General features: G+C 37.4%; 1 protein-coding gene across 1 annotated transcript in view; it reads right to left on the bottom strand.

Moving 5' to 3' along the window:
* Positions 1–10: 10 nt before the first annotated feature.
* The window catches only part of LOC144058130 (IgGFc-binding protein-like), a 30079-nt gene continuing 12096 nt past the window's right edge, over positions 11–17993 (bottom strand). Inside the window, exons 14-36 of the mRNA XM_077576397.1 lie at positions 16066–16237; positions 15688–15785; positions 15133–15263; positions 14757–14926; positions 13321–13535; positions 13053–13247; positions 12792–12977; positions 10866–11299; positions 10640–10758; positions 10295–10491; positions 9345–9483; positions 8875–9057; positions 8481–8626; positions 7767–8113; positions 6340–6563; positions 5805–5946; positions 4349–4685; positions 3663–3779; positions 3479–3580; positions 3183–3378; positions 841–1104; positions 575–717; positions 11–485 (exon numbers count right to left, since the gene is read on the bottom strand). Coding sequence (XP_077432523.1) covers positions 261–485; positions 575–717; positions 841–1104; positions 3183–3378; positions 3479–3580; positions 3663–3779; positions 4349–4685; positions 5805–5946; positions 6340–6563; positions 7767–8113; positions 8481–8626; positions 8875–9057; positions 9345–9483; positions 10295–10491; positions 10640–10758; positions 10866–11299; positions 12792–12977; positions 13053–13247; positions 13321–13535; positions 14757–14926; positions 15133–15263; positions 15688–15785; positions 16066–16237 — 4482 coding nt within the window. The 3' untranslated portion in view covers positions 11–260. The remainder of the gene's footprint in view (positions 486–574; positions 718–840; positions 1105–3182; positions 3379–3478; positions 3581–3662; positions 3780–4348; positions 4686–5804; positions 5947–6339; positions 6564–7766; positions 8114–8480; positions 8627–8874; positions 9058–9344; positions 9484–10294; positions 10492–10639; positions 10759–10865; positions 11300–12791; positions 12978–13052; positions 13248–13320; positions 13536–14756; positions 14927–15132; positions 15264–15687; positions 15786–16065; positions 16238–17993) is intronic.

The raw sequence follows: 17993 nt of genomic DNA, 5'->3' as shown, positions 1-17993 counted from the left end.
ACAACACAAATGCTGCAGAAATTCATTTAATAATGAGAGACTAGTTTTCAGAGTATGGGTACTTAAAACTTCTTCTTTTTTCAATTATCACGTGGTACTAAAACGGTGAGTTAACACAAATGAATAATTTAAATAATTGAGACTGTTAATAAATGAATTATCCATACAAATAATAGCTGTGATTTTCACTTTTTCAAAAATAATAGCCTAGCCAATGAATTAACCCATCACAAACCGGAAAAAGTCATCCTTGTAAACAATCATTTTTTCCCACCATGGCGAGATAGCTGCCTTACGTCATAGCAACCCAATGACCCTTCGAGAACGGCACACGTGTGAGGTTTTCTGCAGGGGCTCCTTTTGCATACCACTACCCCTCCTTGGCACACGCACATCTGATGGCAGTCCGGGTAGAATGCCTCACCTGACTCAATGTAGTGACCTCTGAAGCGGCAGCCGCACTCAGCTAATGGCACGCAACGATCCTGGTGGAAAAGGCAAAAAGTATGTCTTCTAGTTTTCTACAGGACAAGGGTGAACTGCCACCACCAATAATAAATCACCAAAGTCCTACCTGGCTTAAAAAGTAACCAGGGATGCACATGCAACCCTCACTGGGTGGAGTTTTACACTCAACAGGTGCTGATAACGAGGTGCAGCTGAGTGGACAGCCAGGAGATGTGACGCTGTACATACTGTTGGCTGGACACTGCATCCCTAACAAAGAAAAGAAAAACAGACAGTCTATTATTACTTCTTTTTTTTTTTTTTTTTTTTACACAAGTACCTGTAGTAGTAGTAATAGTGAGTACTATTGTACTATTGCCACTTGTGACTTACAGCAGAGTTGCCTCGTCCTCCACGACCTCACGCAGCCTCCCTTCATCTGACACTCTTCCACATAGTTACTGATGATGTCACAGGCAGCTTCCTGTTTGCCATCAGTCAGCATCATGTCGTAGACGCAGTCTTGACGGAACTGCTCCGAATCCACTCGGCCGACACAGTCAGCCAGCGGTCCGTCCTTTGCCGTGATGATGTCACAGACTGATGTGTAGCTTGGCGGTTTTATGTCAGGGTTGAGGGGCTGAGCACAGTCCTTACCTGACAGCAGAAGCATCAGCGTCAGGCTAGTTTTACATAGCAGATATTATTTCACATTATTGCAGCAGCAACCATCACGTGACTGTTGACAATTCTGAAAATCCGGGCATTTCTGCTATTTCCACAATGCAACGCTTTATTGTTTTTAACTGTGACTAGCATACAAACTAGGCATGTTGTTATAGTAGTCAAACAACTTCTTCTTCTTCTTTTTTGTTTTTTTAAATCACATTTTCAAATCAAAATAATCCTCACAAATCAAATTACTGCGATCCAAAGTCCAATGCTTTTCAATGAGCGGAGAGTGTCGTTACACTGAGGAAAAATGCTGCATTCGAGGAAAGAGGGAAATCGGATTATCCCATTTGGATTGTGTCAATTCCGACCTCAACGCGTTCAAGGCAAATGTAAATACAAGACGTGTTCACGTGACAGCGTGATTTGGAATGACTGCGTTAACCAGAGCAACAAAAAAAATTGCGGAATCAGCCATCTTTGTTGTTTACATTTACCTCAAATGCTTTGAGGGCGGAACTGGGACACTCCGAGTAGGATAAATCCGACTTCAAACCCAGTGTTACCAATTTGGCAACTTTCCAAAGCCTCTTGGCGACTTTTTTTGGTCAAATGCAACTATTGTAGTGACAAATCTAGCAACTTTTTTTCTAGTGTTCTTTACTCACTTTTTGCCTTTCCCATGAGTAACTTTGAAAAGGGTTTCAAGTTTTACACCTCTTTATTCCTCTGGAATTTTGGAGGAACGTTTTACTACTAGCGTTAGCTGCTAGACTTACTTGGAGGTGTGGTTTAATGTTAGCAGAAATATAGCTACCTATGGCTCTTATCTTGTCTGCATAGCCATACAGACATATAGAGCTACATATGGTTTGTTGTTATCTACAGAGCAATAACATACTACAGCTAAGCAAGGTAGTTTAACGTGAGGGTTCGTTGGTGGTTAATGGAAGACTCTTTATAAAATGAGAAAGCAGAATGGAGGCGGATTACTTCTGGAACAACGCTATTTGTTCATCACACGCAGCAACAGCTACAACACTTCCTGAACACTGATCAGCTGACCAACACTAGCCAATCAGGAGCTAGCAAACTTTAGGTAAATACAAATGATTTAGAACAGCAGATTCAACACGTCAATTTAGCTACTTTATAAATGTGTAAATGATAATTCTAGAAACATAAATGTATAAGTAAATATATATTTTAACAAATTAACTTAAATCTTACTCCGTTCTGAACCTTACAGTAGTACTATAGATGGCATGGTTTACAGTAGTTTTAAGTGTGTGTCTTGACTGTCCGTGTGAAAACGTGTGACACATATAGACAGATAACCATTCACACTGACTTTCATATCTATGGGCATGTTTTCGAAATGTGTGAAGAAATCCAGAGAAAGAGTCCACACAAGCATAAAGAGAACATGCACACATTTTGAATCCAGAACCTCTGACCGTGAGGCAGACGTGCACACCACATGCCACACTGTGCCACCTGTTAAAGGTTGGTTTATGCCCCAATTACTTCAAATCTGCCTCGTTCTTAACAGAATATTTAGGATACAATTGACTTGTAATTATGGTTGGTGCATTTCATTTGTAAAGAAACACAAAAGCTGGTATACATTCTTCAAAGTGACATGGATGTCTATTCGCAAATAAGATGCACACAGTTACCTTGAAAAAATAACTGAGTTACTTTACTGATTACTGAATAAGCGGTTAAGAAAATGGATGGACGGATAGTTACTTAGTGACTACGTGATTTTAAAAGTAATTAAGTAAGATTACAAGTTACTTAATGAGTTACTTTGAGCAGATGCCGAGAATTTTGCTTAACATAAAAATGACAACTGGTTTTGCCAATACTTAATTGGAAGATTACTATACTAGAAATAGTAACGCATTTGATGACTAGTTACTCAAAATGGCCTCTATTTTTGAGTAACGTGCTGCCTACATCCCCGATAAGACGCAATGTTTCAGAATGAAGTTTAAAAAAACAGTTTTCAAATAAACATACAGCACAATAGAAAGTACAAATATGATGAGATAGCTTACATTCCCGAGAGCAACCGGGCCGGTTGGCCACCCATTGGTTGACTCCAAACTCGTTGGCATTAGAAGCTGGCGTCCCATTGGGCAGCGTCAAGTCATCAGCAGGATTATCGTTAAAGTTTCCACAAAGACCACACATTTTACCATGATAACTAGTTGCCAATTCCACTTTGACTGCACTCTTGAAGTCAAAAGAGACCTAATCATGCAGAAAAGACAATTTTTTCAGGTTGGTACTAAAACCCTTGAATATATATATATATGTATATATATATATATATATATTTTTAAATATATACCTTTAAAAAGGTGGTTTCAAGGACAGCCAGCCTGTACCTGCGATAAACCTGAACTAGTGATTGATTGGATGAAAAGGGCAGAGAGATTTTCAGCTCATCCACCTGCAGCAAAAAAACACACATGCATAATTTAAACACTATATATGAGTGTGTGTGTTTTTTTATGTACGTGTATGTTTCTTACCAGGACTTTATATGGGTAGTCCACTGAGAATTGATATGTATTTCCAAAGACTTTTACAATCACCACCTTGGCATAGGAAACTCTTTTGTTTCCACGATTGTTATTTTCCAAGTTGACCTATGATTCACCAATCACAATAGTGGTCAAATTGAGTAGAGAGTACAGAAAAACCTAAGAGGTGACACCATTTTCCATAAATGCCCCTATTAACTCATTTACTGCCATTGACGGCTATAGACGTAAAAAATTCATTTAAACTATTTCTATTAGTTTTCCACTTTTGTTAACAAGAGTATGAAAACCTAGAAAACATTTTTTATTGTACATTTACAACAGATATAAAATTTGTGATTAATCGTGAGTTAACTATTAAAGTAATGCAGTTAATTACCATCAAAAATGTAAATCGCCTGACACGATTTAAAAAAAGAAAAAAGAAAAGATTATTAAAAATTTGTCATCAGGCGATTAATTTTTTTTAATCGTAATTAATCGCATGACTTCACTAGTTAACTCACCATTAATCACAAATTTTATATTTGTTCTAAATGTACAATTTAAAAGAATCTAGGTTTTCATGCTCTTGTTAAGAAAAGTGGAAAAAAAATTTAAGTAATAGAAATAGTTCAAATTAATTTTTGTCGTCTATAGCCGTCAATGGCAGTGAATGAGTTAATGTCAAGTACCTCAAAGTGTTGAAGACCTTCAGCGTTTTTACACACAGTGGCCAGTCTGTACACACAGTTGCCTTGGAAGTCAAACTTTAACCCATCAAAGGTGTAAAAGTGAGGGTCTCCACGTGCAGAGCAAGTCTCGAAGCTGATTGGATAACAGTCCTGGACCCCATCCACAACTTGGCACTTTTCTCCAGTTCGACACCCCTTTGGCTTACATTGTACCATTTGTGTCGCCGCATCACACACACATTGTTCTTGACACTGCGAGTCCGCCCAGAACACCTCACCCGGCAGGTAATAGTGACCGTTATGGTTACAACCACAGCCCTTCTCCTTTTCAACACACCTGACAAACATCAAAAGGGAAATTATGGCTTTACAACTGTGTTAGCATGTTCCAACTGAAGTAGGAATTCTGTCTCTTAGCTACATAGCTAGAATTGCGACTACACTTAACGCCATTTTGCCTTTTTTGCCGCTTGCTGTCGGCTGAAAATGGCATCACAGTGCCAAAGGTCTCACTGTCTCAGCTTGCGAATGTCACATGACCAAGACCAAAAAACAAGTGAGCGCTTAGGCACTGTGAAGTCATTTTCAGTCAACAGCGGGCAGCTAAATAAAATGGCCGCCACCCTGAGATGGATAAAAACGGGTGGATTTTTCTGTTTACCGGTAATTCCTGTGATACAAACACAATATTAATCAGAATACTGGGTTTAGACTCATGGGGGTGCATAGAACATATTAATGTAAAGAACATTCTTGACTGACCTCCCCCCTAAATGTATGGAGGACCAAAACTGCCCAAATTCAAAATAAATAAATGACTAAATAAATAAATAAATGACTAAAAGTGAAAATACAAAAAGGATATAAAAAATACATGTAGTAATTTATTATTTTGAATTTGGCCAGTTTTGGTCCATACTGTGCAAGACGAAATGTTATTCAAATGAGGGGGCGGTCCTAAGCATGTCTTGGGTTGGACTCCATCGTTGCAAACTGTCTTTCATTTTTCGAGTGAAAAATGACTAAATAAATAAATAAATGACTAAAAGTGAAAATAAAAACGGATATAAAAAATACATAATTCGTAAATTAAATCCCCAAAAATAAATAGAAATGGAAATAAAATAAAATTAAAATAAATAAAAAAATATACATAAATAAATACATTTTTGAATTATATTTGTTTATATCCGTTTTTATTTTCACTTTTAGTAATTTATTTATTTATTTAGTCATTTATTTAATCATTTATTTATTTAGATATTGAAATGCATGTTATTAATAACTACAGCCAATGATTTGGAACCCTACTTGAGTCCTCTGATCAAGCAACTGAACCTTAATTTAGATAGATGTTCTGCTATAAAGTACAACTAATAAAATGAAAGCAGACATTTGAAATTAGGTCATAGTTATCACATAGCGATGGAAAAAAAAGGACAATATTTGCATTTACCCATTTCGGCTGAGAACATATCCCTGGTCACAGAAACAGCCCTCGACGCAGGCCCTGTGGCACACTTCCGGCTGATCGCCACAGCTGGCTGGACACGCTGGGCCACACACCTCATAATGACTGTTGGCTTGACATTCCATTGCTGTGGGCAGAGAGAGAAAAAAAAAAGAAGTAAAATACTCTAGTTTGTTTGACTGCAATTATCAGTAATTTCTGTGATTCTGTTATGAGGACCTTACACACCCGCAGTTTGGAACTCGTGGATACACATTTTCATGGATTTTAAAACATATATTTTAAAAATATCTCGTAATTTTTCAAGGGGTCAACCCCCAGTTTTTGTGATAAATGCATATCGGTGCTCTATATCCCTGCTTATTCAAGAATTTTGGAGGTTTAAACAAACAAAGAAAATTATCAATGCAATTAAAAAATGGGCGGCATTTTTTTGGGGCGGATTTTCGCTATTCATAGGCTAGCCAGACCCTGATACCCCACGATTAGCGGGGGTCAATTGTGCATGTTGAAAACTTACTGCAGTTGGCCTGTTGTCTCCATGGCAACACAGTAGCTCCAGCTTCCTGGCACTCAGCAAGGTAATTACCCAAGGACTCACACAGTACTTCATGTCGCCCTGCATTGACACAGACATCGTACAAGCAGTCTGATACTGCCTCTCCGACTGGCACGCTACCATGGCAACCAGAAAAAGGTCCCTTTTTATTGGCAAGGATCCCACAGAATTCAGGACCGGTGTATCTGCAGCAGGAATAAAGGGACATGAAATGCATATGTTTTTAAAAACAGTCAACGTAGTACAGTTAAAACCAAAAACTAAACATTGCTTGTGGATTTTATAAAAATGTAGAAATGAATACATCTACAAATATACAGCATTTATTTACTCTGAGGAAAGACACATTTTACAAACATAGTAATAGCAATCATTACACCATTAATAACATTTAGAGGCATACATATTTAATTTTGTCAAATAAATAACTAAATATTAGGGGTGTGCCCAAAAAATCGATTCCCATAAAAAACGCGATTCTCATTTAGTATGATTCAGAATCAATTTTAAATGTCCTAAAATTGATTTTATTCTTATTATTTTATATTGTCTTCCCTTTGTTTGTGTGTGCCTTTATTGGGAGCGCTGTTCATGTTGTGCCCGATTTAGCCACTTAGAGGCTGTGTGGTTCCACGCGGTCTGATACACTTAAGTTGTAGCCACATTAGATAGTAGAAGGAAAAAGTCACGATCAATGGGACAACACTGCAGAAATGACACTTTGCTGCAATTAAAAGTTGTCATTCTACAGCTTATTTAACAGTAGTAAATTTGTGGTCTCATCAAAATAACTCACAGCCATTCATGTCTAAACCACTGACAAGAGTACAATCATACGTGAAACTGTCGAAATTAAGCCTGATTATATATTTTTATTTTTCCCTCCCCGCAGTCATTTGTTTTGTTTTTCCACTTCTCAAGTGTGTTGAATTTGGTGTTGTGCGCTCATGCACTAATACTGGACCCTGGAAGTTCAATATGGTGAGTCATGGCAAAGAACATTGTGTCGCCACTAGGGCGATATTTACATGGAGAGTTTTCTAATGACACACTGAGATCGAAGAAAACTTTTATTTTGATACTGTTTCCGGTAATTTGGTTACCTCTTCCTGTCTAACAACCATTTTGATTGCTGCCTGGTTTGCAAACTAAATGATGATCTCGAAGACGCTAGAAGCAAAGTCGTGGGTAAAATTCATTGTTAGGTTAAATTACTGATATATCAAGTTATGTTTTGAGTTGAAAGGGAAGATAATTAATAGTTTAAAAAGATCGTTTTTAATTCACATATATGTGCAAGGGAATTTCATCAGACTTTTTCAGACTTCCACAAGGAGTCAGACATGCTACAAAACGGTCCTCATATCACGTGATCTGCTCTACATTACCGTATGCGGTCCTCTTCAGAGCATTGAGGACACACGCCATCGCAGTAATGGTAACAGAATGGGTCGCCGTCAGGGATGCTCCACCTTCCCGCCCAGTCTGTCACATTGACTGCAGTGCCGCCTCCAGGACTCGTCATCTCATCGTCCGTGTTGCCGTTGTAGTTGCCACAGAGGCCAACCACATTACCATAATAACTGCTGCTGAGGGAAACCATGACCAATGTAGCCCAGTCGAATGTGACAGTGACTCCAATATCACTCATGAGGATGCCTCTTATTCCTGACTCTGTTATAGAAATGCTGCCTCCGTCTAAGAAGACTGGGAGACCAGTCTTAATGCCATCCACCTAAAGAGGGAACATTGAGTAAGCTGAGAGGTATAAACTGTAGTGACTACTTAACATGATTTCCTGCAATGATTGATGATGATTGGTCCAAAAGGCGAGAGATCCTGAAGGTTAAAGTAAGTTACTTTAAACTAAAAAGGAAACCCTTTACGTGGCTGGGTAAAGCACTTTGGACAACATAAGGCGTAGGGGGGAAAAAAAATTCAACAGGTCATTAAATCTGGGATGATTTTAAAAATCATCCAGTCACGCCTGCTCACCAACAGGCTTCACTTTTGCAAAACTGAGAACCCTGTGCAACTGAAAAGAAACAATATACTTGACAGTGATTTTCTCTACGTTTGATCTCCAGGAAATAAAGACCTACCAACACAAAGCCTCTTTCATCTCTTGGAATGAAGATAGTGTGGCCCAACAACTCCACGGTGGCCGAACGCACAAAGGAGCCTTCTGAGTTCCCACGGAGCTCATTTTTGGTTGTCACTGTTACCTCTGGCAGGGAGGGATCAACACCTGGTGGCGGTGGAAATAAGATCAATATTAACAATGTGAGCTCATTGAAGTTCATTGATATCTCCTTCCCAAATATGTTTGATGTTCAATTAGGGCTGTGGGTGGGCTATTAGTATCCCCCCCCCCCCACACTAAACTCATCTGCCCATGCCTTTACTAACATTTGCTTTGAAGGTCTGAATGTGAGTGTAAAAATGTTGTCAACATACAGAAAATGAAACTTATTTTTGTGAAATGAAATTACAAACCTGTGGTATTGACAAGAACATATGTACAGGTTCCTTGGAAAGAGTAACTCCAGCCATCAAACGTTGTGTAGTGCGGGTCGCCAAAAGCCCAGCAGAGAACATTGCTATCAGGCACGCACTCTCCTTGACCTTCTGATACTTCACAGTGTTCTTTTGCCCTGCATGCAACTTCAGCGCACGGGTCTGGGAAGAAGCAAAAAAACAGTGAAGGCCTACAGAATTTGGATGAGTAATTATTCAATGATGTCGTAGATGAAATATTAAAATTTCTGAGACAAGAAAACTTATATGGAGCTCTGATGTATCTTGTCACTGTTCAGTCTGTAGCAGAGGCACTAGCAGACATTATATTTGTTTCAGGTAAATCAATCTGAAAACATTTTGAGGTCTAAATGAGCCAATATTTTGATAATGATTTTCCTTTTGCCATTGTATACCTCGTTACTATGGACTGACAACGGACCACTAACCTGTGGAGAAGCATCCCATAATTCCATTCTTCGTGGCGCACTCCTCCCCCTCGTGGCAATTTGTGGGTTTACAGGTGAACTGTCCAGACTGGCAGACACAGTGCTCAGAACAGTCCTCCTTTAATACTGTGGTATCTGACTGTAAAAAGATTTTAAAAAATAAATACATTAATTAATTAAAAAACAAAACAACCTCTGGTCAATGGCCAGCGCTAAAAATAAACATTAAACACAATAAGAATTCCATTCATTCATGAATAGGATGTTTTTAAATTAGCATGTTTTTACATTAGCATTAGCATTTTCACATTAGCATGCGCGAGCATTTAATCATTTGTGTGGTCATAATATTGAAGAGCTCTTGATCTTTAATGGGAATGATTAACCGAACTTAAATGTCACATATTTCTTTAAAAAAGTAGTTAATTTAAAATGAATAAAGAAAATTACTTTCCAGTAATCTGCAAAAGTTGAATCGAGAAAACTGAACTTATACTGGTTTGTAAAAAGGAAGTCAAAGCCAAAGCTGTCTTCATAGAGATATGTTCTATGCGGCCTCACTAGTCTAAACAATATTCTGGGTGTGGAATTTGAATTAAGCAGCAAAATCCATTTCAGCGGGCAGCCATTTTGTCACTTGCCGACTAAAAATTACATCACAGTTGCTTATGAACTGCTAAGTCATTTTCAGTTGACAGCAAGTGACAAAATGGCCGCCCCCTGAGATGGAAATAAGCAGGTTGAATTTTCTCTTTAATTCAAATTCCACATACTCAATATTAACTAGAAAGCTCTGTTTCGACGAGTGGGGCTGCATGCCTTGCGGATTTGACAAAAGCCCATTTAATGCACGTAAAACTGTTTTTGAAGGTTCTGCCAACCTCCCTTTTATCCAGTAGTTCATTTAAATAAGTAAAAACGATAAGGTCAGATTCATTGCTGAAAATGACCTTATAATATCGTCCATCCACTACGCAGCCACATTTCTCCACGGGCACACAACGATCCCCATCTGACATGAGTCCATCGTCACACTGGCATCCCTCTTGGCACACCGGGCAGGGGTCTGACCTCTCCAGAGAGGAACAGGTGGACGAGCAGGAGGAGGAACACAACTCGTAGTGACTCCCTGCTTGACACTTCAGAGCTGCAAATATTGTGAAGAAATAGACTCAGACAAGCTGAAAGGGTAGTAAAAAAATAAAATAAATATCAAACAAAGCTTGAGGATTAACGGACAGTGAATTAATGCATAATAATACCATCACGCTTCTACAGTTTGCATCAGAACTCACGACAGAAGTTGTCACGCCTCCATCTGCTAATCTTGGCGCCGGCTAGTTGGCAGGCGCGGACATAATTCTGAATATGACGGCACAGAACCTCCTGGTCTTTTTCTCCTGAGGACATCTCCCTTGAAATAAAAAAGTTGATTTTTGATATGGAAATATGGATACGGTAAAGGTAATGAATGAGGTTTCATTTCTGACACCATTAGTAGTTGTTAGCAGATTTCCGAACCTGACACAAGCGTCAAAGCTGGGCAATGGTGACACTGTGGCGTGGCATCCGGAAAACGGCCCTTTCTGATCTCTGATGATGTCACAAGCCTTTTCGGCTTCTGGGAGTTTTTGTCCATTTGGGTCAGTACAGGAAGAACCTTTACAACCTGTCTCACAGGTGACATCATCCTCTACCACAACAAAAGCGGAGATGTCTGCTGGCTTTCCTCCATTCGTTGCCAGGTCATCTGATGACTCGTCATTGTAGTTGCCGCAGAGACCAGACGGTAAGCCTTGATAGGTGGACGGGATTTGTAACATGACGCCTGCTACAGTGTCATAGGTCAGCTTTAGTTTAAAGTCGGTTTCGATGATGACGTTGATGCCGTTCTGATACGCTTGCACGTTTCCATCTGCCAGTGACGCAGGTAGGGCGACTCTGATGCCATCAACCTGATTTACACAAAGTCAAATGTGTTAGGTAGCATCTTAGCAGCCATTTAACTCATTTGCTCCCAAAAACGTATTTATATGTTTTTTTATGCTAGAGTATACAGATGGATGATGCAGCCTCTGAACTGAAGAGGTCACTTAAAGCAATGGCAGTTTTTACAAAAAAAACTGTCAGCAGGTGGCGGCAGAGTATAAAAGATCAACCAGGGCCATTTTGCAATAAAACTCATTTACCCACAATTTTAAACAGATTTGTGAATAATGATGAAACTTTCATTGCTGCAAAACGGAAACAGATAGAAATATACTTTTTTCCCTGATGAAAGAAGAAACTCTAATCTTTCTTTTGGTAGGTTCCATGTTTTTATAGCAATAGAACACAATCATTTGTGGGCCTTGCAAAATCAGTCAAAACCCAGTAAAACAGCTAAGAGCGAAGGAGGTTGCTTCAGTGAACATGGCTATGAGTGAGAAAGTTAAAGGGGAAGTCAACACCCCAAAATTTTTGGGACAATAATATCTTCTATGCAGCCCCACTGGCCTAAATGTGGTATTCTGGTTAATAATGGGTTAGTGGAATATGAGTTAAGAAGTTTTAATTAATATCAGAAGGCGGCCATTTTGCCACTTACTGCTGACATCACAGTTGCTCAGGCAATGGCCAATCACAGCTCACCTGTTTTCTGAAGCAGAGCTGTGGCGGCCATTTTGCCACTTGCTTTCGAGTGAAAATATCAATATGATATCATAGTTGCCTAGGTCTCAGGTAACAACCAATCACAGCTCAGTTTCAAAGAACAGGTGAGCTGTGATTGGTCGTTGCCTGAGCAATTTTTATGTCATCTTCAGCAGACAGTAAGTGGCAAAATGGTCACCATCTAAGATGGATCAAAACAGCTGGATTTTGCATCATAACTCATATTCCAAAAATGTATTATTAATCAGAATGTCAGGTTTAGACTAGTGAGGTCACATATAACATATTGCCAAGAAATGTTTGAGGTTGACTTCCCCTCTAACTCATTCACTGCCATTGACGGCTATAGTCGTCAAAACTACATTTGAACTATTATAACTATAATTATAACTAACTATTAAAACCTAGATTTTTTTTATTGTACATTCAGAACAGATATAATATTTGTGATTAATCGTTAGTTAACTAGTGAAGTCATGTGATTAATTGCAATAAAAATAATTTAATCGCCTGACACCCCTAATTTTAAAAACATTATTAAAAATAAGGGGCGTCAGACGATTAAAATTTGTATTCTTAATTAATCGCATGACTTCAATAGTTGACTCACGATGAATCACAAATTTTATATCTGTTATAAATGTACAATACATTTTTAATCTAGGTTTTCATAAAAATTCAATGAAATGAAAAAAAAAAGTTAAACTAATAGAAAAAGTTCACATTAATTTTTGACGTCTATAGTCGTCAATGGCAATGAATGAGTTAATATGATAAAACTAGTTCAAATCAGACCTTAATCTCCCAAACAATCCCAGTCTCCATGGCGATCTCCATGTCGTACACTTGGAGCTCCACGCTGCGGGAGACATAACCATCTTTGCTGGTTAGTTGCTGAACCAACACTGAATAAGATGCCAAGTGTTCTCCTTCCTCCACCTCCGACAACTTGAACACACAATTTCCCAACAGAGGATATGCCTAGAAAACAAAGATTAGACCATCATTTGAAGAAAAATGTGTCACTCCTGTTTCTGATCAAAAACACTTTGTTACCTTCCCATCAAACGAGAGAACTGATCTAACTCCAAAAAGAGAACAGGAAGCAACACTTTTGGGAGAACAAGAGGCCACGCCGTCGGTCACAACACACTTTTCGTTATGCGAGCAGTGGAATTCTCCATTACACTGCACTTGTCCATTGTCTCCGCAGACACACTGAGTGTTACATGATTCTCCGAGATAGAACACCTAAGAGAGGAAGACAGTTGGCCAAACATCAGCAACCATATACTGATGCTGTTTCAAACTCAAAGTGCATTACCTGCCCATGTTGATAATACTGTCCTTCATACTGACAGCCACACTCTGTTAGAGGAACACACTTGTCATGGCTCAGCATGAATCCGTCGTCACACACACAACCTTCAGTGCAGGGGGCGCTCTCATCGCAGCCTTCAGGGGTTGTAAGACCGCTGCAAGTAAGCTGGCACGTCGGGGCACACACTTCATAGTGACTGTTTGTACCGCATAATGGAGCTGGCAGAAAGACATAACGACATTGATATTACTTAATGATTCTGAACAGCGGCGTTTTTCTATGAAGAATAAAAGTGTTGACTCAATCATTAAATCTCAGCCAATTAAATACTATATATAAAAAAATATATATATATTTTTTTAAACTCATTCACTGCCATTAACGGCTATAGACGTCAAAAATTCATTTGAACTATTTCTAGTAGTTAAAAAAAAATCCACTTTTGCTAACAACAGTATGAAAACTTAGATTTTTTTTTAATTGTAACTTTAGAACAGATCTAAAATTTGTGATTAATCATTAGTTGACTAGTGAAGTCATGTGATTAATTACAATTAAAAAAATGAATCGCCTGACGGGCCTAATTTAAGAAAATAAAAATAAGGGGCGTTTAATCATAATCAATCGCATGATAATTTTATATTTGTTATTAATGTACAATAAAAAATACAGGTTTTAATAAAAAATGAAATGAAATGAAAAATTGTTTAACTAATAGAAATAATTCACATGAATTTTTGACGTCTATAGTCGCCAATGGCAGTGAATGAGTTAAAAACTTCCTTTGTGGTCCCTTAAATGGATACTTGACTCATTTTGCCATTTTCAGTAGTAAGAAGATATTTTGTCTATAATGAATTTGATAACTTCATTATTTTTCATGTACAATTAATACCATCAAATTTTGCCAAATGCCGTCAACTGAAAATTACATCATCACATGTGTTTAGGGCTCAGGTCATGACCAATCATAGCTCAGGTTGTTAACGTCACATGACCAAATCTAGAAAACAGGTGAGCCATGATTGGTCGTTACCATCATTTTGAGTCGACAGCAAGTGGCAAAATGCGTTTGGGTATGGTATAAATAAATAAATCAGCAAAAATTTTGTTAGTGATTTTAAAAGAGCTAGTATTGGCCAATTAATCGCCCTAGTTATGGTTAATGAGACAGGACTTAATCTTTGCATTCTGTTCAAGTCAATTTTTTTTCTCATTTTGATCTTGGTGGGAAAAAAAACAACTAAAAATAGAGATGAAGTTAAAAAAAAAAATCTACAACGCTATCTACTGGAAGTGGTGGGTTACTGCCTGACCTGCACCAGTTGAAAATTGTCAATTGAATCTGACAGCATTATGAAACAAATCCGCTTGTGTTTTATTCCCTCAGCCACAAATGACATGTGGTGAGTGTTTGTTTGCGTGAGTGCAGGTCTTACGACACAACTCCTCAGTTCTCCAAGTCTCCAGTGTAGATCCAGCCTCTTGGCAAGAGGTGCTGAAAGCTGACAGGCTGTTGCATAGGGCGGAGACATGGCCTTGGTACATGCACAAATCAAACACGCAGTCTTTGAGGAAGCCAGAGTGGTCAAGTTTGTGGTGACACTCGCTGTATACATAGAGACAGAAACAGGATGCAGATATAAAATAAATTAAGTTAAGTATGCTGCACTCACTTGGACATGGATTTTGTCTTTGCTTTCACAAATAAGATGCAGATGCAATGTTGCTAACACTGAAGGTGGATTATAATATAGATAGAAAAGGCAAGTGGAGCTAGTAACATTTTTGATGTTTGAAGAATTAGGCGGTTACCTGAAAGGCCCAGATTTGTCAGCAATTATGCCACAGTAGCGCCCCTGCTGGTAACGCAGTAGTAGTGCAGGCTCACACTCGGGACATTTATTACCAGGGCAGTCACTAGTGCAGCCGGGGTCTCCTCCTGCCTGAACACAAGTATAATAAAGTCACCGTAAGATTTTTTTTTGTGTGTGTGTGTAAAATATACCATCACCTATTTTGTTATTTATTTCTATCTTGTATTTGTCATACATTTCCATGCATCATTTGCAGTATTGTACATTACTCAGCATAAATGAGAAGTCTCCTTTTGAAAATAATGATGACAGATTTCTACTGGCATTTTTTGAAAAATAATTTAGTATATATGAAGTACTGTGCTGGTTGCTTTGTCTTTTTAAGTTATGATATATGGGTGAAAGAAAAAAAACGGTAATTTATTGTATGTGTTTTTCTTTTAATAATGACCATAAATCATTTGCACTTAAGTATTTTTTTTTTTAATGAAAATGTAAATTTATTGAAAAGTCAAGGCAACAAATTAAGCTCTTAAACCCTACTCATACACACCTTCCAGCTGTGGCCAAATGCATTAACATGTTTAGCCTGCGTGCCATCACGTTGCAGCAAGTCATCACTAGATTTCCCATTGTAATTTCCACATAATCCTGACAGAAAACAGACATTTAAATCACAAATCGCCAAGGTCATGAATGTTATTATGTGATTCTGAATAGTGTCAATTAAATCTTAACAGGTAGTTAACAGACATGTATCGCATTCAGTTGCCCGTGAATACTATGTCATGCAAACAAAATTAGTATATTAACAAAATAACACTTCATCTAATCACTAATTGCTGGTTGATTAAGAATAAAAACACACAACACAAAGCAAATCACATAAATTCAGATTAGATTCCAAGTGAGGCCTATTTTCACTTCTTACCAGTTGTAGTAGAAGAATATGAACTGGGAAGGGTCAAGGTCACATGGCTGTTCCAGTTGAACTTGAGAGTCAAACCAAAGTTTGTCTTCACAATGCCAAAGTAACCTTTACGGAAGATGGAAAGCTTGCCGTCTTCGGTGGTGTAAGGTAAATTGATGGCGCGGCTGTTAACCTGCAGGAGGTAGACATCAAATGTAATTAAATGTCTACAATGTCCTTTAATCTACAATCTTAAACTGCAATGCACTATAATCCATGCACTGTGTTCATAGATGATTAAAAAATGTTGCATAATGAAGATTTGCATTCCCCAAGCTAATAGGCGTTAATGATTACGATTTTTGTGGTGTTGAGGTTGATGAAGTGTTTCTAAAAATATGAATGTGATAAATATTGACACACACATACATTCCAAATACTGTTAACTCATTCACTGCCATTGACGGCTATTGACGTCAAAAATTCATTTGAACTATTTCTATTAGTTGAACATTTTTTCCACTTTTGTTAACAAGAGTATGAAAACCTAGAATTTTTTTATTGTACATTTAGAACAGAAATAAAATGTATGATTGATCGTGAGTTAACTATTGAAGTCATGCGATTAATTACAATTAAAAAATGTAATCGCCTGACGCAATTTAAAAAAAGAAAGAAAAGAATATTAAAAATCAGGAGCGTCAGGCAATTACGATTTTTCATCGTAATTAAGTGCATGACTTCACGAGTTAAATCACAATTAATCAGAAATTTTAGATCTGTTCTAAATGTACAATAAAAAAAATCTAGGTTTTTTATACTCTTGTTAACAAAAGTGGAAAAAAATGTTAAACTAATAGAAATAGTTATTGAAGATTAGGAGCGTCAGGCGATTAAGATTTTTCATCGTAATTAATTGCATGACTTCACAATTAATCAGAAATTTTATATCTGTTCTAAATATAAATAATAAAAAAATAAATAAATAAAAATAAATAAAAAAAAATCTAAGTTTTTTATACTCTTGTTAACAAAAGTGGAAAAAATGTTAAACTAATAGAAATAGCTCAAATGAATATTTGACGTCTATATCAGTCAATGGCAGTGAATGAGTTAAAAGCTCAACCTATCCAATGAGCTTTCATTGCAAACTCAACTGAAGTAAATACATGACAGAAGTTTCCATTTTTGGTACCACTTTATAATGAGGGTGCTCTTATTCAGGGTTCATACTTTTTTTTTTTAAACATACAATTAATTACATAATTATTTAAGGCTTAATAAACAGCTACAAATTATTAGAGAAGATCAGTAAGAGTCACCGCCTGCTTGCCAAATAGTGAGTCAATTTCTTTGCCTATTTGTTAGTCATAACTAATAACACAAAACTCACTATAATGATGGCAGAATTAGAGACAATGGGCTCTATTTTTGTAGACAGTGCACGTGCGCTTGGATGTAGAAACTGCCACATCTTGATTTGTGTGCTGGTGCAGGCCTACTCATTTCTTTTTAAAAAGTACTTCCAGCGATTAAGTTGATGTTTTCGCGATTGTCCGGGAAGAAGCAAGTCCACGGCCACAACGCTTACTTAGAAATGAGCGCATCTACGCTTACTTAGAAATGAGCGCATCTACGAAATGATCAAAAGAAAGAAAACTCCACCCATGTGTAAAGTTAGGCCACACTTTTATATATATATATACTGTATATATATATATATATATATATACTGTATATATATATATATATATATATATATATATACATACATACACATGTCATTAATAACTTGTTTATAAAAGTGACTTAACACCTATTGGAATTATTTTACAGCTTATTAATGACTTATTAATGACTTACTAATAGCTCAGCTTCATAATGTCGATTTATAGCATATGTACAGTATGTCAAATTGGTTAGGAAACATTTATAACCAATTTATAAAT

Source organism: Vanacampus margaritifer, chromosome 9 (genome assembly GCF_051991255.1).
Source record: "Vanacampus margaritifer isolate UIUO_Vmar chromosome 9, RoL_Vmar_1.0, whole genome shotgun sequence".
NCBI lineage: Eukaryota > Metazoa > Chordata > Actinopteri > Syngnathiformes > Syngnathidae > Vanacampus > Vanacampus margaritifer.
The sequence above is the reverse complement of the archived record's forward strand: the minus strand, read 5'-3'. Positions and strand labels throughout refer to the sequence as shown.